Source organism: Catharus ustulatus, chromosome 26, assembly GCF_009819885.2.
Source record: "Catharus ustulatus isolate bCatUst1 chromosome 26, bCatUst1.pri.v2, whole genome shotgun sequence".
NCBI classification, from domain to species: domain Eukaryota; kingdom Metazoa; phylum Chordata; class Aves; order Passeriformes; family Turdidae; genus Catharus; species Catharus ustulatus.
Window position 1 is genome coordinate 2749573 of NC_046246.1, and position 24403 is coordinate 2773975.

General features: G+C 47.2%; 1 protein-coding gene across 2 annotated transcripts in view; it reads left to right on the forward strand.

The window, feature by feature from the left end:
* LUZP1 (leucine zipper protein 1) overlaps nt 1-24403 on the forward strand; it is a 30939-nt gene that overhangs the window by 5237 nt on the left and 1299 nt on the right. Inside the window, exons 1-3 of one of the 2 annotated variants that reach the window (XM_033080818.2) lie at nt 1443-1839; nt 15518-18784; nt 22775-22939. In XM_033080818.2, coding sequence (XP_032936709.1) covers nt 15626-18784; nt 22775-22939 — 3324 coding nt within the window. In that variant the 5' untranslated portion in view covers nt 1443-1839; nt 15518-15625. Of the gene's footprint in view, nt 1-1442; nt 1840-15517; nt 18785-22774; nt 22940-24403 lie in introns of those variants that run through there. The other variant, XM_033080817.1, reaches the window with a different exon arrangement.

A 24403-nucleotide genomic window follows, 5' to 3' on the forward strand; every position in this document is an offset into this window, starting at 1 on the left:
CTGCAGCATAATAGCTGTCATCCTGCCCTGCCCTGTCAGGGAATCAGCTGTCCACAGCCCAGCCATGCTCACTCTCCTCCCTTGGTCCAGGCACATGCAGCCTGGCCTGGTTCCACGGGCAGATCTGACAGGTGGGCTCCTGGGTGCTCTGGGATGAAGTAAAGGGAGACATGCACTGTCAGGTATGGATACTTCCTCATCACTCCTCCTTCCTGTCTGCCCTGCTTTGTGAGGAATGTGGTGGTTTTGCTGCTTCAAGTCACAAAGGGGAAACTGTAGGCTTTAATGATTTTTAATCAGTACTGGATGGACAAGCCCCTGCATGTAAACATTTATAGTTCTGAATTTACTTAGCTAATTGGTTTTTAAGTCATAGATTAAGTCATAGTTTGGCCTGCTGTACTGCCCAGGCCATAGTATCAAACCTTACTTAGTATTGAATTAACTCATTAACTCAGCCGATTTTGAGGTTTGTGATTTCAACTTGCAAACTTGATGCCTGGAGGCGGGGGAAGGGGCATTGATCTAAATATTTTTTTGCCACAAAACCCCCGTGTTCCTTGCTTGGATTTGTGGTTGTTTGGCTCAGAAGTAGTAGGACTGATTTAATTCAGACCCCTTGCAACTTGTGGCTATCCTTGATTGTGCACTGCATGCCTCTGAGGAAGCAGAGCAGCAGGAGATGGGAACCAAGGCTTCCTTAGCCCTGGTAGGATTCGGCTTTGGTGGTTAATATTACAAAACCACTGGAGCTTGGGGCTCATGTGTCAGGCTGTGCAGCAGCAGAGGGAAGCATCTGTGGCTGCAGGCAGGTGATGTGAGAGGGCTGCCTGACCTGGGCTGTGCACAGCAGTGCTGTGGGGCACATGAGGAAGGTGCTTTCTGGGGACACACATCACACCAGGACAGCAGCTCTCCCACTCCGGGAGCCAGTGGGCAACAGGTGCTCTCATTGACTGCTCCTGGCTCCCCCGAGGGCCCTGGAGCAGGTGACAGCGAGGACACTGCCCTGGAGTGCCAGTGCCAGGGTGGGTGAAGGTTGTGTGGGAGCAGAAGGGGGAGCACGTTGTAGTGTGACAGAGTAGGGCCGTGTTCCTCCTTCTTGTGTAAGTGTTCCAGTGTTCTAATTGACCTCTAAAAACAGATGCTTCATCCTAAGCTGAAAATGTCTTTCTACATGACTGATCACGATGAACATAAGCTCAAGCAACTCTTTAATTAGCGAAGAATGTTTCTCTTCACCTTGAATGCTTACTTTTCACATTTTCCTCTGTTGCTGCATGCAATGCAGTGCTTGCAGAAAGGTAGCTCTGGGCTGTGCAGCAAGGACTCCTGAGAGTGTGGCTGTGCTGCCTGGTGCTGTCAGCCCTGCTGCATGCAGCACAGCTCTGCTCAGATGGGAGTGACAGCTTTTGCTGCAGTGCTGCACCCTCCGTACGTGTTGCAGCAAAATCTGTCAGGCTTCGTTTTCACGTTCATTCTCAAAATTGCTTTAATTAAAATTGCTTCTGTGTGCATTATCTGGCTCCTGAGGTTCAGCACTGGCTTGTGTCTTCCCTGCTGGATTGATTTGAAAATCATAGGATATGTTTCTGAGGCTGCAGAGGCTCCAAGGTTGTGCTGATCATCTGATTCCACTGCAGCACTTTCAGCTGCTTGTGCCTTTGAGGTGCCTGTGCCTCACGTGGGAGTGCAGTGGGTTACCTTAAAGGGAAAATCTGATGAAACTTCTTCAAGAACTTGTTGTTACATGTGATATCTTAGTGGAATTTACTGGAATAGAATGGAGATTCCTGACCTAGGATCTGGAACAGAGCTGGAAAAACATTAATTTCTCAGGTAGTGTGAATCATTTGGAAATATGTCTGTTTTTACTGGAAAACAATTATTCCTGGGTGATAATAAATAACTACTAGTACTGCTTTGTGTGAGAATTTGAACTTGAAGCAATTGAGAATTCCTAATGAAGTCTCTCACTCTTCTGTCTGCATCCCATTCTGTATAGCTGCTCTTCAGGGTTGTTTTTAATGTTGCTGAATGTGACTAATGTCTTTGCATAAAGGTATCCTGTGTAACGTGGGTGTTGATATTTCTGTGTGAGTTTTGGCTGTTAGTATATTGTAAACTGTCTGCATATGCTCTAAAATTTTCTGGATATTAGTTTTTTTTGTATTGGGCAGAGCATGGGAACAAGAAGCACAGTTTGGAATAGGGCTTTTCCTTTTGTCTCTTAGCACTGTCAGAGGTGCTGTGAAGGGGATGTGGAGTATCAGCAGTGCTTTGGGAAAGCTGTGCAATGGTGTGTTTGAAGGTGACTGCAGGAGCAATGCTGCAGTGGAGCATTACCAGCTGTGGAGGTGGGGAACTCTTTTCCAGCAGTGATGGGAAGATGGGGAGGCTCTCTGGGGTGTAGTCCCTGCAGAGCATGGAGCACAAACAGGCTGCTGGTGTACGAGAGCTGGGCTGAGAGGCTGCCTGAGGTGCAGGCAGAGAGGAGCAGCAGCTGCTGAGTGCAGGGGAGCAGCTGTGCCTTGCTGACTGCCTCAATTGCCAGGTGGCATTCCTTGGGTCTGGGTCACCTGCCCCTCATTTCCCTCCTCGACCAGCAGGAGTGGCAAGCCCCATTCTCTATCTTGCTTTTTCTGGCTTTCTTACAGCAGAAGCATGCTCCCAAGTCCTTACACAGGGATCATCTTCATTCAGTTTTCCTCTCTGCCTACGCTTTGAGCTGATTTGCAGAGCGCGGGGTGGGTTTTCTCTTTTTTTTTTTTTTTTTTTCTTTTTTTAGTAATCTCTGCTCTGTGTGCCTCTAGTGACTGCTACAACTGCTGGGGCATGTGGCTGGGAATTCAGCACTGTCCTTGCTTTGGAGCCCAGCTGTGTGTGAGCTGGTGGGGCACACAGAGCATCTCTCTCTGCAAAAGCAAGAATAGCAGCAGCAAGCTGGGCAGGCTCAGCAAAGCATTGGCAGCATGGCAGTGACTGCAGTGAGGAGATCAAGTGGAGGCTGTTCTTTTCTGCTCAATACTGCTGAGATGGTGTCTGGAGTGTCACAAGATTCAGGTGGATATTTCACCAGACCAGGGTGCTCCAAGCCCCATCCAACTTGACCTTGGACACTTCCAGGGATGGGGCACCCACACTTCTTTAGGCAATTTGTGCCAGTGACTCACCACCTCCACAGGGAAGGATTTCTTCCTAATATCCAGTCTTAACCTACTCTCTTAGTTTGAAACCTATGCCCACATCCCATCACTACAGTGTGAGGTAAAAAAGTCTGTCTGTGCCTTTCTTATAAACCCTCTTTATATATATTGAAAAGCCACTATAAAGTCTGCCCAGATTCTTCTCTTTTCCAGACTGAACACCCCCAACTCTCTCAGCCCTTCTTCACAAAAGTATTACAGCCCTTGGATCTTCTCTGTGAACCTGTTGTAGTCTTTCTGAGGACTCCAGAGCTCCAGGTGGGGTCTCATGAGAGCAGAGTGGGACAATCACTTCCCTTGACCTGCTGGCCATAATTTTTTTGATGCAGCCAAGGACCACTGTTGGGTTTCTAGGCTGCAAGCACACATTGCTGGGTCATGTCCAATTTTTTGTCCACCAATACCCTCAAGTCTGTCTCTGCAGGGCTGCTCTCAATCTTTTCATCCACCAGTCTGAACTGATGCTGGGTATTGCCTCATTCTAGATGCAGAAAGTTGCAGCATGGTAAATTCTGACTGAACATAAAGGACAATCATTTTCTCCCTGAGACTGTTCTGACAGGAAACAGGGCCCAAGAGATTGGGGCATTTCTGACCCTGGAGATTTTCAGAATTTAATGCAGTCCTGAGCAACCTGCTCTAGCTTTGGACACTAACCCTGTGTGAAATTGGAGCTGGACTGTGGTTAGCTTCATCCCCTTACTGCTGACTAAGATGAGAGAGAAAATGGGAATTTCCCACCCTTTCCCTCCTCTGTAGAAAGGAGCAGCATGGTGGGGGAAGCAGTGTGGTCCTGTCTCAGTACAGCCACGCCAGTGTTTCCTTCCTGTGAAACATCCTTCCTTCAGCCCAGGGAGTACAAGGGCAAAAAGGGCACGTAAATAACAATGCAAGTGAGCACCATCAGACAGCCATGCCCTGGAAAAGTCCTCGAGGGGATCCTCTGCTGCCATTTTTGCCTTATGCTCTATTTCTCACTCTCCACTTCTTTAACATGCTGCAAGAAAAGCACATGCCCTCTTGGCTCTGATCTTCGTTTAGGATAGGATTCAGATAAATTAATGCTTGGCATTAAGCCTGCAGATTTTGCCATTAGCATCTTGTGTAATGCTTGCAGGAATACCTGTGCTCCAAGAGCAGTAGAGTTTGTCTCTCTCTTGTCCATGAGTCGACAGCCTTGGATGATGAAGGACAAAAGCAAATGCAGGCTGCCCTTTAGAACTGCTTTGTTAATACAAGGTATTTCAAGATTGTTAGTTTTCTGGCAGCATGAAATGGAGAATTTGGAACAAAGTTTTCCCATGATAGTCATGAGTTGGGTGGCATCTTTAACCCTTTCATATCCTATGGATAAGAGGCTGGTGGGAGATGGGAGAACTTTGAAGTTGGTGATGTTATTCAGCCTTGTCTGTGGCAGAAGTATGGCTCAGGACCTTCCTGATGGAAATCCTGTCCCACACTTCTGACTCCAAACATCTTCTTAGCTACCTTCTGAAGGAGGCAGCTGGATGCTGAGGATGGTCTCTCTGGGCAGTTACATCTGTTCTGCTGTTTCAGTGCCCTCCCCAGTCAAAGGAGACACTTTATCCCCAAACACTGAGGAGGCACTTCTCCCCAAGCAAATGGGGAATTACTCTGGCCCATTTTTGGAGAGAAGAAGCAGAGACCAGATATTCCTCTGTTATCTCTTTCTGCCTTAAGGAGAATCACAGCAGTGACTGCTGAATGCCCCAGCCAGTTACCAGACCTGGAGCTCTGGCTTATGGAGAATTTCAGGTACTGTTGCAGCTCTTCCCAGAGCAGTGTGTAGCTCAGGGCATGTGGCTGCTCTCTGCCTGCCAGGGCAGTGAGGTGCCCTCACCTTTGTCCTGCTTGCCTTGGTCCTGGCCCAATGCTGTGTGTCTGCTGTTGTCATTTTGAGAGGCTCAGCCTGCAGGTGAATTATTCCATCCATAAATTCATCAAGGCTTTCAGGTGGGCAGTTTTCAGTGGCACAGCTGCCCAGTGTCATAACACCACCTTGGCAACTTGTCTTGGAGTCTCCCCATTGTCCATGGAGTGTTAATTTTGAGGTTAAAGTCCCCACAGCTACAAGCATGGTCTCACAAAGGCAGCATGTTCCTGTTTGTAAATGTTATTTTATTTATTTTTTTTATTACCTGAGGGTATATTCAGCAATAAATTGAACACAAGGACTATTGTTAGGATCTTTCAATCCACCCAGCTGTCTTCATTGAGCAAATCATATTTAAGAGTGATTTATGAGTCACTTGTAAGTTCCTGAATACCTCCTTTCATGTGACTTCATACTTGCCAGTGAACAAAAAAGCTGCAGGTTGGGAGCTCAGAGGGAGAAAAAAAAAAGCTGGTTGTTATAAGGGAGCCCAAGATCACATTTAGTGTTTGTGGTACAGCCAGGGGACAGAGTTACCAACTGTTTGTACTGGGAGGCCTTGAAGGATCTAGAGATTACTCATGGTGTCTTGGTTAGACAGCCAGCCTTCTTTTACCTGCACAGGTGGTTGTGAGACACTGTACCCATGGTCCACCCAGTTCACATGACTCTGGGGAGAAATCAGCCAGGCTTTGGCTGCAGTTCCTGTGAGTCAGAGCCTGCTCTGCGTGGGTACCTTGCTAATGGGAGCTGCAGCATCGTGCCTGCTGTGCCTGCTGCTGTCCTGAACACTTGCTCAGTTCAGCTGTTGCTCCCACAGGACAACCAAGTGGCTGTGGAGGACACCCTGAGCTGGTGATGGCACCTTGGATTGGTAACAGCATCCAGTGTCTTGCTTCAGAGCGTGTGGATTCTGTGAACTGCAGCCAAGAGGTTTGCCTCAAGCTGGAGGTGATGCTGCTGGTGTAACCCAAGCTGACCAGCCTTTATGCCAGAGGCTTTTCAAATGGCTGACAGTTCCTCCTGGACTTTTCATGACAGTGATGTTAACCCTGCTGTTGCCCAGGCAGCTGAGTGAGGTATGCTGCTAGCCTCTCCCACATCTCCCACAAATGTTTGTCCAAAAGCTGCAGAGTGGCACAGCTGCAGTGAGCTCCAGCACATGCATGCCAGGCACTGCAGCTCCCCTAACACACAGCCCTCTCTAAAGTTCACTTCTAAACCCTGGTTTGCTCCAAGAGCAGCAGCAGTGGCACCTGTAACCTGGATCAGATTCCCTGGCTTCCTCAGGTGCCCTTCCACGAGTCTGAATTGCTGCTAATGCAGACTTTGTTAGGCTGCAAGCACAGGGCAAGGCAGACTGCTGAGCATGCCTGCAGAAGTACTGCTGTCCATTTGTCCCAGGACAGGGTCCTGAAAACATGCAGCAATTTAATCTTCTGCATCTGCACTAAGCAGGGCAAGTGGTGGATGTGCATGGGGAGGCTGTGTCAGTGTTAGCCAGGCCAGGGCAAACTTCTCACAGATTAATCAAAGGGAACAGCAGCATGCCCTGAAGAGGGATCCCTTCAGCAAGAGCAGCTCTACAGAGATTTGGGGTAAAACTTCTACTGATTTGGGCCATTTCTGATGATCATGTTTCTTTCTACTGGCAGGGCTGTTAGGTTCAATGGGTGGATAGCAATGCTAATAATTTATAAAGTTGACCTACTAGACAGAAGTTAAAACTGGGCTTATGCTTGAGTATTGAATTTTATCAAAGTAATTAGTCCTAGATGTCTGCTTAGAATTTTTGAGTTAAAGGGCTGTTAGTAAAGATTAATGGAAATTTAAAATTTAGACACTGAAATATGAATGATCATTTGTATTTCAGGCTCCATTTTATTTCCTTGTGCTACTATGCCATCAGTCTGAGGGTCTGTGCAGTGCCTGCTGGACCTGCTCAGAACAAAATCCTGGTGCACAGAGCAGAGGGAGGTGCAGGGCAAGGTGTGCAGAGAGGACAGGGCGCCCTTCCTGAAATGAAGCTAAAGTTGACTGTATAAGCTGTTTCCAAAAGACTTTCCCTGTTAGTACTAAGGAGTGGGGACAATCCTGATCCATGGATCTCTGATCACATCAGTGCTGCCTTATGTTTGTGCAGTTCTTGGCATGACTTGGCCTGGATCTTCCCGGACATCTTCTGGGGGTGGCTCAGAAGTGAGCAAGGTCTGTCATGTTTGGAGGCAAAGCAGGGTTGAAATGGCAGGGGCTGTTCTGTGCCAGGTGGCCTTGGCACAGAGGACAGCCCTAAGCCAGGCTCAGGATCCAGGTGTGTGCCCTCATGCTCTTTTTGGTCACTGATGACAGTGCAGTCTCCAAGAGCCATTCATCCACCTGGCCTTAACAAACTGGGGTCAGGTGAGCGATTATCTGACAGTGCTGCAGACGTTTTTATCTCTGGGGAGTGCCTGCATATTTCTGTATTGAATGCACAGCTCTAGCAGACTACATTTGGGTACACACATAGGCCTGCCTGTCCTTTCATTTCTGTCCAAGGCAGAAAATGGATGGATTGGAGCTGCAGCAGTCCAGGAGAGGCAGGAACTATGACAGCTCCTCAGGCTGTTCCTGTGGCAGCTGTAAGGGAGCTGAAAAGTTTTCCTTTTAGCAATTACAAGCTTCACTGAATGAATTCTTCCAGGGAGAAAGTCACAAGTATTGCCAGTTGTGCTACAGAGTGTTTTTGGGAGGACCTTTGGGGTAATCTCAGTTTTCTGCAGGGTTTGTAGGGATCTGCATGGAAACCTCCAAATGTCTGAGCCAACCTTTTAAGCAGAAAAACTCCCAGCAATCAAAGGAGTGTTCCTGCAGAGCTGACTCAGATGTCCTTCTCTGTTAGGAGAGTGGAATGTGCCCTGTATCAGACAGGATGCAGAGAAACACACAATACTCTGTAATTTTCATGCCAACAGGGATATGTTTGTAGCCATGTGGCTCTTGGGTATAGTGTTAGGAAGAATGTGAAGGTTAGAGCAGCCCACGCCTAACAAGCAACATGATTCAGAGATGGTTGTGAGAACTTGAAGTTAATCTTATTAAGTGTATTGTACCAGGCAGGCCTTTCCCAGCTCTGTAGATGCTGCTGGATGAAAAATGGTGTGGTTTATTCTTTTGGGTGTGTAGCCAATTTGCAGTGTGGTACTTGTCACATGTGCAGTGTTAGTCCTGTTCCAGCTGGACAAGTGTTTGTGACAGGACAATAAGGGAGCCCAAGAAGATAATAAGAGCTCTACTGGATGAGAGCAATGGCTGGAAATGGACACCTTGGAAGGAGGGAATGCAACAGGGGAAGTGTGCAACCATGCAGATCAAAGGATTCTTCCAACATGCAAGTTTTGTCTCAAGTGGCCTTGCTGAACTAGGAGTGGGTTCCAAGGAATGACCTTGAGGGATTTTTCTTCCATGAATGTATCTAATTGCTTCCTTATGAACACATGAGGACTTCCAGCTTCCATAACATCGTGCAGCAAAAAGTTCCCTAGTGTACCACAGAAGCAAGGCACTGAACAGAGACAAGCAGAAGGTGACAGGATGGGACAAGGGAGTGAAAACACCAGCAGGAACTGGGATTGATGTTACTGACCCAGCCTTCAGCACAAGTATGGCAGAAGAGGGTGGAGGGGATAGTGTTGTGCTTGAAAGTTAAGATTTATATTGGCCAGATGAAGAGGGTAGAAGACCAGGTTCAGGAATCAAGCTTATTAAAGTGACAGTGTGGAAGGTAAGAGCTTTTACTGTATGCTAAATATCTGGGAATAATGGAAGTTTGGGAAGCACAAAAGATGCAGTGATGGAAGATGAAGACAAGGAGCAGAGGAGAAGGCACTGTAGGTCCAGCTGAGGTGCCTCCTGAGGAGCATCCTGGCTGTACTAGCAGCCCAAACCAGATGGTGGGGAGGAACATGAAAATAATGAATATGTGTTTCCCTGTTGTCTGCTCAGCGATGTCCTGAGTCATAGAACTTTGGGTTCTTTACATTGAATAATCTTTGACATCTTATTTCATTCATTTTTCTAACAATTTTCTGGATCTTGCTCACCCTGAATCTCCCCTGAATCTTTTCAGTTAGTCTGGGGTGTTCAGCTAGCCCGTGGGTGGCTCAGCTACCTTCATGCTAGCACTTATTTTGGGGCTGAAGTGATGGTGAGAGCCATGGCCCCTGAAGTCCTTTCAAAGATGAGCTTGGTAGAGATGGGAGGGAGAGAGGGGTGGAGGGTGAAGGAGATGGGAGACCTCTGTGTCCAGTAATTATTACAAAAGCACCACTGAGCTGGGGCTGCTTTTCCCATGCCATCTGCAGGATGCTGCCAAGTTTGTGACTCGCTCAAGAGATGCCTGCATAGTGTTTGTGAAATCAAATGTGACAGTAAAATCTGCTTCTGAGGACAGTACAAGTGGCAGCATGGGAGGAAATAAAACTTCTTTCTCAGCTTTGATTCCAGTGCAGAATAGCACATAGGAGCAGCATGCTGAGGGGCTTTGGAAGTATCAATCCATTTCTGATCAAGAGCTCCAGGGTGTGGGTCACATCTCCCTTGCCATGGGGCTCCCAGGGCAAGAAGGCCACTGCAGCCCTCTCTTTGGCACCTGTGCAGGTTAACACTGTTCTGTATTGCTGAAAGGAAGATGCTGTACCTGCTCAGCAAATGCTCAGACCTGCTTTCAGTGAGCCCTTCAGTGCGAGTCAAACAGTGATTTCATGGGGAAGCCAGAGGAGTTTTGTGGAGGAAAGTCTCTACTGTGTTGTGCACAGTAAAGCACAACTGCTCAAAGCCCAGTGCTGCTCAAAGCATCTGCTGTAAGCAGCCATGGATGGCTTTGTGCTCTGCTGCTTTTGCATTGGCCCTCCCAGCTCCATCTTGGGAAACTTATTTTAAATTGCAAGAAGAGCAATGCTGAGGAGTCCACTGGGTGATTGGAGTGTTGACGTGGGTCAGTGTGACTCAGTGATGTGCCAGATCCTCTGTGGCATCTGCAGAGCCTGCTGCAGTCTCTCACATTGCTGTGGATGCTATTTGGTGTCATAATTTGAGTTTCCTTGAAGGTTGCGGTCACTGTGGTTATTTTTGACTGCTGTCTCATTATTTCACATCTCTAGTCTCATATTGTATTAGTCAACAGTCAGTCCACTTCCACATTGCTGAGCTTTTGTCTGACTTAGAATTTCCTTTCCCACTTGATGCCATTTCTGAGACAATTTGTTCTTCAAAATATGTTCAAAAAAGTCACTTGGCATTTTGCCTTTGTGTTCAGTGGGGCCAGGGAGCCCCTGTCCCCTTCCCATGTAAGCAAGCAAATATGTTATCTGCCTCCTCAGCTGTCCCAGGAGGTTGTTAGATGCATTCAGGGTTGGTGTCACATAGGGGACTTTGGCTCTTGTTCAGTCTATCTTGTTTTATACCCTTTTTCTTTTATTGAGTGTTTTTTCTCCTGTTCTCATCACTGTGTGTCATTGTGTCAAATCAAGAACCAAGTGCTGGAAAGAACTCACAAAAGGCAAAATCATATTAAAAAAACCTTCCCTTCCTTCTCTTTTTAACTGATTGAAGGCTCTGGCCACAGTATTGCCATTTGCTGCAATTTGTGACATCTGTGATCTTCTTCTGTACAGATGGTAGAGAAATTTTATTGTACAAATGAAGAATGACATGCTGGACTCCTCCCAGCCTGTTTCACCCTGGGGCAGGGCAGAAAAGTCCCAGTGGTGCTCTTGAGCTGTGATAGAAGCATGATTCATCAGCAGCATTGCTGTGTGTGAGTGTGACATGTTCACACTCCCTTGCATACGTATGCAACACCAGAAACCTTTTAATTAAAACTGTATGTGCACATGGGGCAGAACCCAACCAACACATCTAACCTATGCTTCAGGTGGAGAAGTATGTGTTAGAACAGGAGCATGGTTTCATCAGCTTCTCCCTGTCTGCTTGGCCAGTGGGGACTGCTCAGAGTCCCCTTTGTACTCCAGGTTTTGCTGATGTACATCCACAGAGCTGTCCTCATGCCTGAAGTGACTAGTCAGTCACTTAATGTCATCTGAATACAGTCTGGAGACCTGTTTGCCTAAGGCTCCCTTTCCCCAGATGTGTCCAAACACTCCTAGCATTGTGTTCAGTGCAAAAATACAGTTCCCAGGGATGTTCTGAGTAATAGTTTAGCAGAAAATAGAACAGGGGGATCTAAGTTCACCCCAGCATTTGGCAAGTGGAGGGAGTAGTAGCAGATCTATGCTCCATTCATAAGAGCATGGATAATAGCCCTGTTCTGCTCCTCACCTGAAACTGGGCCACCTGTCAGCTAAGGAATGCAAACCTCAGCCTGTGTGGTTTCACAACACACAGGATCCCAAGGACTCAAACTCCAATGAGGCAAATTGCTTTTCTGTTCTCTGATTATAGCTGTGCTTGAATCTGTTGATTTTCTATTGCCTTTGATGAGTGCTGCTCTCCACAGTCTATGGAAAACCCTGGCAACTTGAAGAGCAAACAAATAAATTAGTAAAAAGAGATTGCAGACTAAGCCATTAATAATTCTCATTCCTCTTTATGATTGGGTAAAGCCAAATATATCCTATAAGCTGTGATGATCAGTGCTGTGGCAGACCAGCAGTGCCATCACTGGGAGCTCAGGCTCTCCCAGCCACTGTCAGGGGGATGTTGCATTATCAGTATAAAAGTGCAAGCAAAAAGACTGAAAAACCCAAAGATTAAATGCAAAATGTGCTTGTGAGATATGTCAGTGTCTCCTAGTACTTGACAGATGTGTGTGGCAGCTGGCTGCACTTTTATCTTGGCATAACAGGAAGAGCAGTAGGAGTCAGTTCCAACAGTTACTGTCCCACATGAGTAATTTGGGGACATCCTGAAATCAAGAACAGTGGGTGCTTGTGGGACTCATCCCAAGAACCAAGTCAGTGCAAGGAGAATGATGGGTAGGGTAAGAACAAATCAGAGCAAGGAAAATGATGGGTAGGGTAAGAAATCAGAGCAAGGAAAATGATGGGTAGGGTAAGATGCTTCTGTGCATCTGAAGAGGAACAGCATCGTGGGCCTAAGGAACTCTGATGTCAGTAGGTCTCAGGTAGTAGTTATTTAATTGCTGTTCCTGAAACAGATGATTCTTATATCCCAATTAATAAAATGTTTAGCTAACACAAATGTTTCTAGCTGGAGTTTTTTTTCCTCTGTTCACTGCTGTGAACTGACTGTATGTTTTGTGCAGGCAAGATAAAGTAGTTCCAGGGGGAGTTTAATCCAATGATTTTGCTAAAGAAACATTTTCATAGAATTGTAGATAATGAGCAAAAGTGAGTGTGCAGAAAAAATTCAATTTAGGAACATGAAGTGTAATTGAGAGTTATGACTCTAGTAAATGTCTTGAGCACTGAATTCTCACAGCTGTTTAACAGGATGCTGCTGCCAAAGCCATGCAGAGTCAGAAGAGCCCTCAAAGGCAGTCTGTCTTAAATAGTGGGAGCAGGCAATTGATAATGCTAAATATAAATGTGGTTAGAAGATATGCACACGTGTTGAGGAGGATCAGAAAACCCAATGATAAATTGGTGGGGAAAAGCAGAGTCAGAATGAGTCATTTAAATAGTGAATTCTGGCAAATTCACTCCAGTGTTTGGTACTGTGTTACTACTTTGAATTGGTTAAATTGTGTGAAATTGGGGTTTGACTCCGTGTGCTCTAATAAATACATTTGCCATTGCCACAGTTTATTTGCTGTTTATGAAAGTTATCATCTTTTCTTCCTGTGGCTTTTTTGTTTCTGTTTGGGTTTTTGTTTTGTTTGGTTTTGGGTGGGTTTTTTATTGTTGTTTGTGTGTGGGTTTTTTGTTTGTGTGTGGGTTTTTTGTGGGGTTTGTTTGTTTGTTTGGTTTGGGGGTTTTGTTTTGGTTTTTTGTTGGTTTGGGTATTTGATGGGGTTTTTTGCAAAAATTGTAAGATAGAGGTAGGCTGAGAACTGCTCACTTTTCCAAAAGAGAGAGAAAGAGAGAAAAATATGAAGTCCATACATTCATATCAGATTGTTCAGTACATTTACATTCTTTATGAGATTTATTTAAGAGCTCTTGTTTAAATATCCACCAACAATATTAATTAGCATTAGTTATAGTCTCAGTGTTTGAATCCTGTGCTATTCTTTCTGGTATCATTTACAGACAGAGAAAAGCAGTCACAAACAGCTGGAGCAGTTTAGGTTGGAAGTCCCCTTGAGCTCTCTGGTCCAAGCCCTAACTCAAATCATAATTTCAAAGCAGTCACTACCTAAGATAATATTTTATATTGTCCAATTTCCCTCAATCTTACAAATGTGCACTTTATTGTAATTCTGATTTGGTTTGGCTCTGTCTCCAAGCACTGAGGTTACTTCTGGCTATGCCAGGAAGTTAAAGGGCCTTCAGCTAGGAGGCTTTTTGTAGATCCTTTCTCTTATTGTTTGTAGAAGATGTTGCTTTACATCTCCTCCTTATTAAACTAATGAGAGTGAGCCTCTTTCCTCCCTGGCAGTAAATCACATCAGCTGGGGAGGTGCTGGGAAATTCCAGAGCCTGGTCCAGCTCTGAATCCCTCCATGAACAATCCCCAGCCTGTGCAGACCCTGTGGCAGTGTCAGAGCAATGCTCCAGCACCAGCCCTGCCCAGCTGTGCCTGCATGGTGCTCTGGCTGCCTGGGGAGCAGGCTGCTCTCCCTTCTGCCAGTCCTTGGTGCTGGGTTAACCATTAACTCCCAGCTCCATGGCCTGGAGTGGGGACAGGCTTTTGTTTTCAGAGCACTGCGAATCTGCTCGCTGTGGCTTTTCCTGTGCTGGTCCAGTGACATTTCTCATGGGGTTTGCTGGGGTCTGAGCAGCCTCTCCTGCCTGCAGGCAGCTGCAGTGGCCTCGGTGGTGTGTGGCCAGCATGAGGGAAGGAGGGCCAGGAGCAGGCCATGGCCATGGTGCTAAGGGAGGGGGCAGGCAGGTGGCCAAGGCTGGGTGCACTGCTGCCAGGACACCAAGGTTCCTCTCCAGGTACTGTTGGTGTGCTCCTTTCAGGGGCTGGAAGAGCCTGAGACCAGCTAGGGAGGTGATTTCCCCAGGGTGAGGGAGGTCCTACAGGAGATGGGTCACAGGGTGCTGGTGTGCACCAGGACAGTCCCCATGGTGTGTGTGGCAGGTGCCTGTCCACAGCCCAGGGTTCCTGCCTGCCAATGGATCACCCCCAGCCCAAGGCTGTGTGCCAGGGTGCTGCTGCCTCCCTCACTGGCACTGTCTCCTCCCCACATCCTGCCCATCACTTCTTGACACTCTGTAATAGGAAACTCCTGCGTGTTTCCTGTGTGGAGAGGTCCACAAAAATTCTGGAGGTCAAGTCCTGTTCCAAGACAGACTGGCTGAGCAGAGGTGCAGATCAAAGAGCTGCAGTCACCCTGCCTCCCCTCACCTTTGCAGTAGCCCTCATCTTTGGGCCATGCCCCAGGACAGGACAGTGCTAATGCTGAGTGCCAGAGGGAGGGTTCACATCCTCCCAGTCACCATTCTGGTCTGCCCAGAAGCCCCTTCCTGCTCCTCCCTGGAAGCACAGAGGGGCTGTTTCAAAAGCACCCTGCCAGCTCTGAGTTGAGCTGGGAAGAGTTCACATTGAGTGTGTCAGAGTGCACTGATGTGTTCTAATTGCTGCTCATGCTCAGCAGCAGCAAGGAGAGGCACAAGCAGCTGCTCATCTCCTGGGTGGGCGTGTGGGTGGCAGCTGAGGGTAACAACAGCTTTTGAAATGGGAGGGAGAAACTTGAAACTCCACTGGCAAAGTGTTCTTGGGATGTGACTACAGCCCAGGTGAAGATTTCTGCTGAGGAGCCTGAGATGTCAGAGAAATACTGGCAGTGTCAAATGGCAGCAGCTCCAAGTCCTCTGCTTCTGCAAGCTGGTGTTGGGGGCTTGCCCCATCCTCAGTGGTTACCACATGGCTGGGGTTTGCCTTTTTCTAATTCTGTTTATGGTTCCTGACTCTTCATCACTGGTGCAGTGCTGGAAATAGAGGTATCTGCTCCTTGGGTGTGTCTGTCCAGGGACCTGAGTCCTGCACGAGTGTGAGCCTGGGGTCTCACATGGGAGCAGCTGCCCTGGCTGTGGAGCACTGGCTGAGGATCACAAATCATCTGTGCAGACAGCAGAAGAGGATGCTCAGTGCCCATAAACAGGCTGGTTTTGGAAACCTTGTATAACCAAAGTAAATGAACTCTGCAATTTCATTTCACCTAATTTAGTACTCAGAAATGTGTTTAATTAAAAAGTTACTTATATAAACATTTACAGTCCAACTTAAACAGTGGATATATTTATATTCTGAGCTCTTATATTGATTTTGAGCATTTCTTTTCTTTTAGGGTGAGATTGCCTCCACTCAAAGGAACAATAACATACTGGAAATAAGCAAGGTGTATACCATTCACCCAGACTAAGAAAAGCTTTATTCTAAAAGGAATCAAATAATCATGGCAGAATGTACAGGTTACAAGGAAACCTCAAATCGGCACCTACGTTTCAAATTGCAGAGCCTTAGTCGCCGCCTTGATGAACTGGAGGAAGCAACTAAAAATCTGCAGAAAGCAGAGGATGAGCTGCTTGACCTCCAGGACAAAGTTATCCAGGCAGAAGGCAGCAACTCCAGCATGCTGGCTGACATTGAGGCCCTGAGGAAAAGAGTGCTGAAGATTGAAGGCAAGGATGAAGAAATTAGGAAGGCTGAAGAGCTTTGCAGATTAATGAAAGAGAAGCTTGAAGAGGAGGAGAGCCTCACTCGAGATCTGAAGGCAGAAATTGAGCTCCTTCAGAAGAGAATGGCAGAGCTGGAGAAGCTGGAGGAGGCCTTCAGCAGGAGCAAGAATGACTGTACACAGCTGTGTCTTAGCCTCAATGAAGAAAAGAACTTGACCAAAAAGATATCTACAGAATTAGAAATACTCAGAGTGAAAGTGAAAGAACTGGAATCATCTGAGGACAGGCTGGATAAAACTGAGCAGACCTTAACAGCTGAGTTAGAAAAGCTGAAATCCTTAGCCATGAGCTTTATCACGGAAAGAAAACATTTTAATGAAAGAGAAAAACAAAATGAAAAAATAATCCAGGAGCTAACACAGAAACTAGAACAAAACAATAAACTAAATAGGGCAGATCAAACTAGAAATGCATCCAACTTGCTGGAAAGGTCATCCAACAATCTCCTGGACAGAAATGATATGAGAATTGAAGATGACTTGACTTCTGCACTGCCTTCTAAAGAGACCAGGAGGAAGGGAAGCGTGGATTACCTGAAACATGTGGAAAATGAAACCAGGAATAAATCAGAAAACCAAAAGAATAAAAACCAGGAAGACAACAAAGTGAAAGATCTCACCCAAGAAATTGAGAAACTTAAAACTCAGATCAAACATTTTGAATCTTTAGAAGAAGAACTTAAAAAAGTGAGAGCCAAAAATAATGACCTGCAAGACAGTTACTTAAGTGAGCAGAATAAAAACAAACTCTTAGCAGGTCAGCTAGAAGAAATAAAAATGCAAATAAAGAAACAGAAAGATCTGGAGAATGGAGAAGTTGAAAATGAAGATACAAGTTTTTCTAGCAGAGGCAAACATGACCGACCTAAGTACAGAGGTGTGCTGGGTGATTTGACAGCTGCCAAGCACAAGCCAAGGGAGCTGTCACCGCAGCAGCGCCGCGACAGGGCCCGCAACAGGGACCTCTCCAGCAGCAATGACAGCTACAGCCACAGTGGCAAGCAGGTGCCCAGTCCAAGCTTAGGGAACAGAAGAGCAGGGAAAACTTCTGGTGCATCTGCCCTTTCAGACACTGCTGGCACAGATACAAGAAAAGTGGAAGAGAAATCTTTAGTTTCCACTATTTCTTCTGGTCAGAAGGAAAGCTGCGTTGTGCAGAATGAGGGGAGGAGATCCAAGGAGCAGCCATCTGTCCTCAGCCGATATCCTCCTGCTGCACAGGAGCAGAAGTCTTGGAAAGCACTTTCCAAACCTGTTGGTGATACAGGCCTGAGATCCAAGGCTGAAAAGCCATCTCAGGTGCTCCGTAGCAACTGCCAAAATGGTGCTGACACACGGGATGAAAAGTCAGGCAAAGGAGAATCAATGGGTTCTTTGGCTGAGAAGCTGAAAACAGGTCAGGATGAAGTCAGTGAGTGCTTGAGGGACATGCAGCTCACAAGGGGTAACCACACCTCTTCCAATGGCACCGTCTCAGCATACAGGTACCACGTGTCCTCCAGTGTGTCAGACTCTGCTGCCTCTAAAGTGGAAGCAGCGAGCACTTTTGCTGCATCCCACAGACAGCCCTCAGAGGGGAGGGCTAAAAGGGCAGCAATGTCCCAGGAAAAGGAAGCTGCTGATACATCACTTGAAAGTGTGAAGCTTTCCACGCTAACGAAGCGTTCCCATCACTCCAGGAGCCAGGAGGACATTCTGCAGATTCTCACAGGTCTGGAAAAAGAAGGCATCGAGCAGTCTTCAGGTTCAGCAACAGATCATGTAAATATGGGTTTAAAAACTGACTCCAAAACCATCCAGAGTAACCAGGAAAAACTGAATTCAGATGAAGAATCAGGGAGAGGCAAAAACCCAACCACTCAGTCAGATTTTGAGACAAGAAGGAAAGTCGGTTCCAAACAGTTCTCTAATTCTAGGGGAGTTTTTAGAGCATCACTTTTTGAAAATGACAAAAGAACTGTGAATGATGAAGACTCTACTAAGTGCATAAATCCATCAGATGCCAACACTGGAGGACTGAAATCCAGAAGAACCTTCAGCCCTAGAGAAGCTCTGAGATCAAAAGCCATCATTAAGCCTGCAATTGTTGAGAAGGATATGAAGGCAGTCATGGGAGGGGCTGTTTCAGAGGCAGAGTCAGAGAAACAGAAGTCTGCTTTTAAAACGGTAACAAATAAAATGTCAAGCAGCATCACAATCTTCCCTTCTGAACCAACAGCTCCAAGGAGCACTTCAGATATAGCAGCAAAGGAAAGGCATGTTACCACCAGCAATATCAGAGTTGCTTCAAATGAGCCTTCACCTTCAACAACAAACAATGTCACTTCACCCTTTGAGATTTCGGTTAATAGAAGTGCTCTGAAGTCATCTGAGACAGACAGAAGTGGAGAGGCAGCAAGAAGTAAAGCTGAAACAGTGGTCTCAAGAAGCAGCATTATGCTAAAGACTTCTGAGCTGATGGAGAGGAGCAGTGAGACACCTTTGGAGACAATCAGCTGGAAGAGCCATGGCTCATCAGATGCAAGTTCATCCGAAACAAAGCACGTCACTGTGAGAAGTTCCTGGAGAACACGACAAGGCCTACATTCCCTGGAGGACTCTCAAACCAAAGTGGAGAAAAGTGCAACTTTCAGTGTCACAAACTTGTGTAGGTCCTCAGTGGACCTTTCAGAAGGGGAAGGGAATAGTTCAAAGGCAGACTTCCTGGAACAGACCTCATCGAGGACGAGTGCCACTGCTAATTCCTGGAGCGCCCCTGACCCTGTACTGGGGTCCCGAAGGACCAAAAGTAACCTAAGTGCATCTGAGCTGCTGACATGCAGGAGCTCTGGCAGTGATCCTCCAGCAGCTGCTGCTTCCCAGAGGAACACACTACCTGTGAGTATCCTGTATTCAACACTTTCAGCTGATGAAGTTTTCCAAGCTGTCTGTTGTAGGATGTGTGATTTGAAATTCTTACAGCTCATTTCCTAAGTGCTGCCTCTCCCAGCTCCTGCTATCTTCCTTCAGTGAATTCACAACTCTCAGCACCCACAGCTTTCTCATGTGTGAATTGCCAGATTTAGCCTTATTGAAATGAGATCCATCTGCTTGGGTCTTGTAATGCCATATGAGTAACTATATAGTAGCCTCAGAGAAGACACAGTCACAGCTTAAGTAGGATGTGGTATGCTTTTCAGAGTGACTTTGTGTGGCATTTTAAATTTGGAGTAGCAGTGAAAAAATGATGGAAATGAACAGATTTGGGTGGGTTTGTGCATGAGGCAGAGTTGTAGCTCTAATGGCAGCTGTAGAGATAATTGGAGGTCTTCTTGGTAAGAGCTTCACTATTTCCTCATGTGAAACCAGACTCTGGTCTGGAAATGTTTCCTGGGCATCCCCTAAACAGATGGGTGGTGGCTGGTAACACAAGGCTTCTCTCTCCTTGCTCTGTGTACATACTCCACCTGAAAAGGAGCAGGAGCCACAAGGACTGCTGTGCTCTTTCCCTGTTGCTGAGCCTGGTGCCAGTGAGGGGAATCCCTTGAAGCAGTGACAGTGCAGACAGCTGCTCTGGTGAGATGTGCTTCCCCAGTGAGCTCACTGGCAGCACGAGCCCTTCTGGCCATTGCACCCCACATGGTTTGTGCTGCAGCTCCTGCCTCTGCTGTTCCTTTAGCACTGCTGTGAGCAGCTGCTGCTGTTGCCAGCCTGCAGGAGGAACCACGCTGGATAATCTGACAGGGCTGGTGGCAGAGGGAATGGGTTCATGACTGAATGACTTTGGCATTGACAGAGATGAACTGGTGGAGATGGGCAAGGAGTTTTACATTTTCAAATCTTCTCTTCCGCTTCTCTGGCTGTGAGAAACACAGAAGAATTTGCACTCAGCTTTGCAGAGAGTGTTGCCTGGTTTTAGAAAGTACAGGGTGGCCTTCCAGCTACATTTGGAAACTGAGAATACATTGTCTCCCTGGCCAGAGTGGGTCACAGGCAATCTGTACTGCTCGTTCAGGAATCCAAGCAGAGCTGATATGATTGAAGTTGTCCTTCTGCATAACAGCAGTTTGTGTGCTTGGGAAATGAGAGATCCCTTCCTAGGGTGTCCTTTATCCCAGGAGTTTCAGTTCACTGCACCCACAACCTTGACTCTCACAGCTGAAGCAGGCTCTGCTCACAGCTGAGTTCATGTGTTGGTTGCAGAGCCCTGAACAGTAAAGACACTCGGGGATTTCTTTTCAATTTTCCTCCTGACAGCCCCCAGTGCATTCTGCAGGTGCTGTCCAGGTTGTTGCCAGATCAAATCTGCCAGCTGTGCAGTGTACCTGCACAGCAGCTGAGGTGTCCCTGACAGAGCAGCCTGATCTCTGCCTGGTCAACCCAAATATATCCAGGATGAGCTGGCTTCAGCCTTGCCTGTGAGAGCAACCACATGGCTTGTTCACAAAGAACTGAGCTCAGGATCTGTCTCTGTGCCACACTTTGCAATAAAATCACCCTTGGCACCACATAGTCACAAACCTGAGTTCTTGGCCATAGAGTGTGTACTTTCAGTTTGTAAATGAGGAGTATGAAGTTAATCTGAAAGACTGCAGCTACTCAATTGTACTAGATATAGCAAATTGTATGCAACTTAAATTGTTGCATATACCCTTCAGAAAAAACCCTTTGAGGGGTATCTCAGGCTTATAATATGCCTCATATCACAGCAGCTGGGATTTGTGCTTCAGTGAAAGGTGCAGCTGTTTGCTCTGGCAGAAGGCTGGGCACTGAGCTGTCCTATGAAGGTATCAATGTCACCTCTTTCCAGCTCCACTATCCACAGTCTGACATTGCCTTGAGTATCTTACATGGGAAATGTGGGATCTGTGCTGTTTTTGCCAAAATCTGTCTTCCTCCCTTCCACTGCAACCTCCCCTTTGTGTACTGCTGATGCAGGCAAATGTCTCTAATGAAGCTAGAGGAGGTATTGACTGTCTGTAATGCAGCTCTGTGCTGCAGGAGCAGCAGCTCGTTGGAATGCTGCTTTGGGAGCCCCAGGCAGCAGGAGCTGTGATGGATGAGTGGGTGCTGCAGCCTGGGGACCAGCTCCCTCTGCTGCTGGCAGCAGCTTTCTCCAGTTCCCTAATAAAGACCTGAGGCAATGCAAGACCTCAAGCAGTCATTCTGTTAGAGTTGGTGTTTCACAAAGCCTGTATTCCTCTGGTGTGATGTTTGATGAAAATTAGTGCAGATGTGCTGCAGATGAGCAGCAGCAATGTCAGATGGATGCATTCATGACTGGAGCTGGGCTGTCTGCTGCATGAATTTGGCAAAATTCTAAAGGTAGGCTTGTCTTCAGGAGAAACCATCATCACTTCTGATGGTAGAAGTGCATCTGCTGGAAGAGTTTCCCAGGCAGTTCCAGGGATGTGCTGCCCCTTGCCCTGTCTCCCCTGTTCAGTGTTAGTACATTAGTCCAGGGCTGACCCTGGCCAGCTGCCAGGCTCTCACCAAAGCCCCTCCCTACCACTCCCCTCCACAACTGGATAGGAGAGAGAAAATAGAATGAAAGGTTCAGGAGTGGAGATAAAGGCAGGGGACATCACTCAGAGATTATTGTCACCAGCAACAGAGACTTGACCTGGTGAAATTAATTTAATTTATTACCAGTCAAAATCAGAGCAGGATATCAAGAAGTAAAACAAATCTCAAAAACACTTTCCCTTACCCCTCCCTCCTTCCCAGTCTCTAACCCTTCACCCCCAGCAGTGCAGGGAGAGGGGAATGGGGGTTGTGTTCTGTTCATTACATGTTGTTTCTGCTGCTGCTTGGGGAGAGGAGTCCCCAGGGGATCCCTCCTGCAGGAGACAGTTCTCCATGAACCCCAGCTTTAGTTCTTCCCACATGCTGTGGTTCCTCATGAACTGCTTGAACATGGGTCACTTTTCCATGGGCTGCAGTCCTTCAGGATCAGGCTGTTCTAGTGTGGGTCCCCCAAGGGGTCACAAATCCTTCCAGTGAACCTGCTCTAGTGTGGGCTCTCTCTTTCCATGGTCTGCAGGTCCCTGCCAGGGGCCTGTTCCCCACAGGCTTCCCACGAGGTCACAGCCTTCTTTGGGGAGGCACTTGCTTGTGGGGCTCCTGCACAGGCTGCAGGTGGGTCCCAGCCCTGCTGTGGATCTCCACAGGCTGCAGGGTACAGCCTGCTTCACCAGGTCTGCCACAGGCTGCAGGGGAATCTCAGCTCTGGCTCCTGGAGCTCTTGCCTCACCTTGGCATCTGCAGAGCTGTTCCTTTCACATATTCTCAATTCTCTCTCGTCCCTGGCCACAATTACTTCCATGCAATAACATTTTTCCTTCTTAGTATGTTATCACAGAGATGCTGCTCCCTTCTCTGGTGGCCTCAGCCTCAGTGGCAGGTCCACCTCAGAAGCAGCTGGCATTGCCTCTGAGGCACATGGAGGAAGTTTCTGGCAGCTGCTCACAGAATCCACCCTGATAGCGCCTCCCATCCCCTACCAAAAGCTTGCCATGCAAATCCAGTTACAGTATTCATCACCATTTCACTCCCACTGACTCCACAGAAGCTTTTCCTTAAGCAGCCAGCCACACCATATCAGTGGTTTCATCTGTCCTTGGACCTCAGTAATTCTGTCCAAAGGATCTGTTCTGTTTTGTGACTGTGCACCCATAACTTGGGTTAAAATTACTGGATAGTTCTTGAGAAGAAATCTCTATGAAATGAGGCCATGCCAGAGCTGGCCTGGTGGTTTATAAAAGTCCCTCCTTGCTAAAGGGACTCAAGCCCCCACCTTACACTGCAAACCTGGGGCTAGCACCCCAGTGCTGTTCCAGACCTCTCATAGACCCTGCATCCCAACCCTTTTTATTTTCCTTCACACAGGATGAAAGCAAGGATTTTGTGTCCAGTTCCAGAAGGAAGCATTATGGCTCTTCTGAGTACCTGCTACAGGCTGACACTCTGGGGAAAAGGACAGCCACCAAGGTGGAGCTGCAGGACCCTGAATCCAACTCCCCTGCACCAGCAGGGCTCCAAGGAGAGGAGCAGGTATGTGAGGGAAGGGACTTACAAGGCAAGAAGCCAATATCTGAACTGACCTCCCAGGAGCCTGACTCAGAGAACTTCTCCAAAAAATCTCTACTCTCATAGGAGAAATCAAGTCTGAGGTTAGGGCTCACTCCCAGGGGTGGAGTGACTGCTGTATTTTCTGTTATAAACTTGTTTCAGCAAGTTTTATGGCTAAGAATGTTCTCTGAACTAAGAAGTAAGAAGAACTAAGTGGCACTGCACCTAGTCATCCTCTGCTACATGAATCAACCAGGGATGTTAAAAAACATTTGGAGAGACAAAAGCAGAGTCCCTGCTCAGCTGGCAGCAGTACTACCAGAGTGTTTCTCTGTTGCTACACCCTGCTGCTCTGCCACCTAAAACACATCTTTCTGGACACACAAAGGAGTGGAAAATGGCCTACATTGTAATCATTCTTACTGCTTGAAATATGAAAAAAATGTGTATTTCAGCCTCTTCACAGGGGGCTTCCTTCTGACAATATAGGGGTCCAGGCAGATTTCTCAGTGTACAGTCTGTACAAAAAACTTTCTTTTTCTCCTGGAATTCCCTCTTGGCCTGTTCAGCTGCCCAAAGCAAAGTGCATCTTTCCATTTATGGGTCATCCATAGCAGGAAATGTCTAAGACCCCATAGCTGTCACCAGTGTATTTCACTGAGAGCAGCAGGAGTGCAGAGAGTCACACTTCTGTGAGTGGCACAGAGTCAAGATCCCAGAGGGCCATGGTCCCAGCTGAGCTTTGCAGACTGATATTTGAAGGAAGGCAGTGTTTGCAGCAGAGAGTGGTGAACTGGCACTGTCCTTGTTGGTAGCTGAGAAGAGAGGCAGCCCAGCAATATTCTGTGTGGTCATCAGAAGGTCTGAAATGCCCACAGTGACATTCATCTGGCCAGGTGCCTCCTGCATCTGAGGCTGGGCTGTGCTTCCTTTGCACAACAAATAAAACAACATTTTAAAACAACAAATAAATAAATAAATAAAACAATTTGCTGGGTCAACAGCAAATAAAAGTTGTGGTTAAGTCATCCCTGTAACATGAGATCCTCACTGGGGTCTTCTGCCTTGCCCAGGCCTCCACTGACCGTAGCAGGAGCCCAAATGTGACACAAGGTGTGCTCCAGTTCCTCTCTTGTCAGGTGTTCTGCATTTCACTTCCAGGACCCACGTGCTGGGTGTGGAAATGGGTACATTACAGCATGAAGAGAGTTCAGAACCTCAGCCTGCATGAGGCCAGGTCTCTGCTTTGGGCTCACTGCCAGCTGATGGAACCTCTTTGTCTTCCAAACACCCCCCACCTCCATGGGACTGTGATCCTGGTGGGACTGGGGATGGTTGCCAAGGGCAGTTGCAGTTTTGTCTGCAGAGCAGAAGTGCTCCAGGGACAGCTGTGGCTTGTGGGCAGTCTGTGACCTGTGGGCAGTCTGTGATTGGTGTCTGTGATCT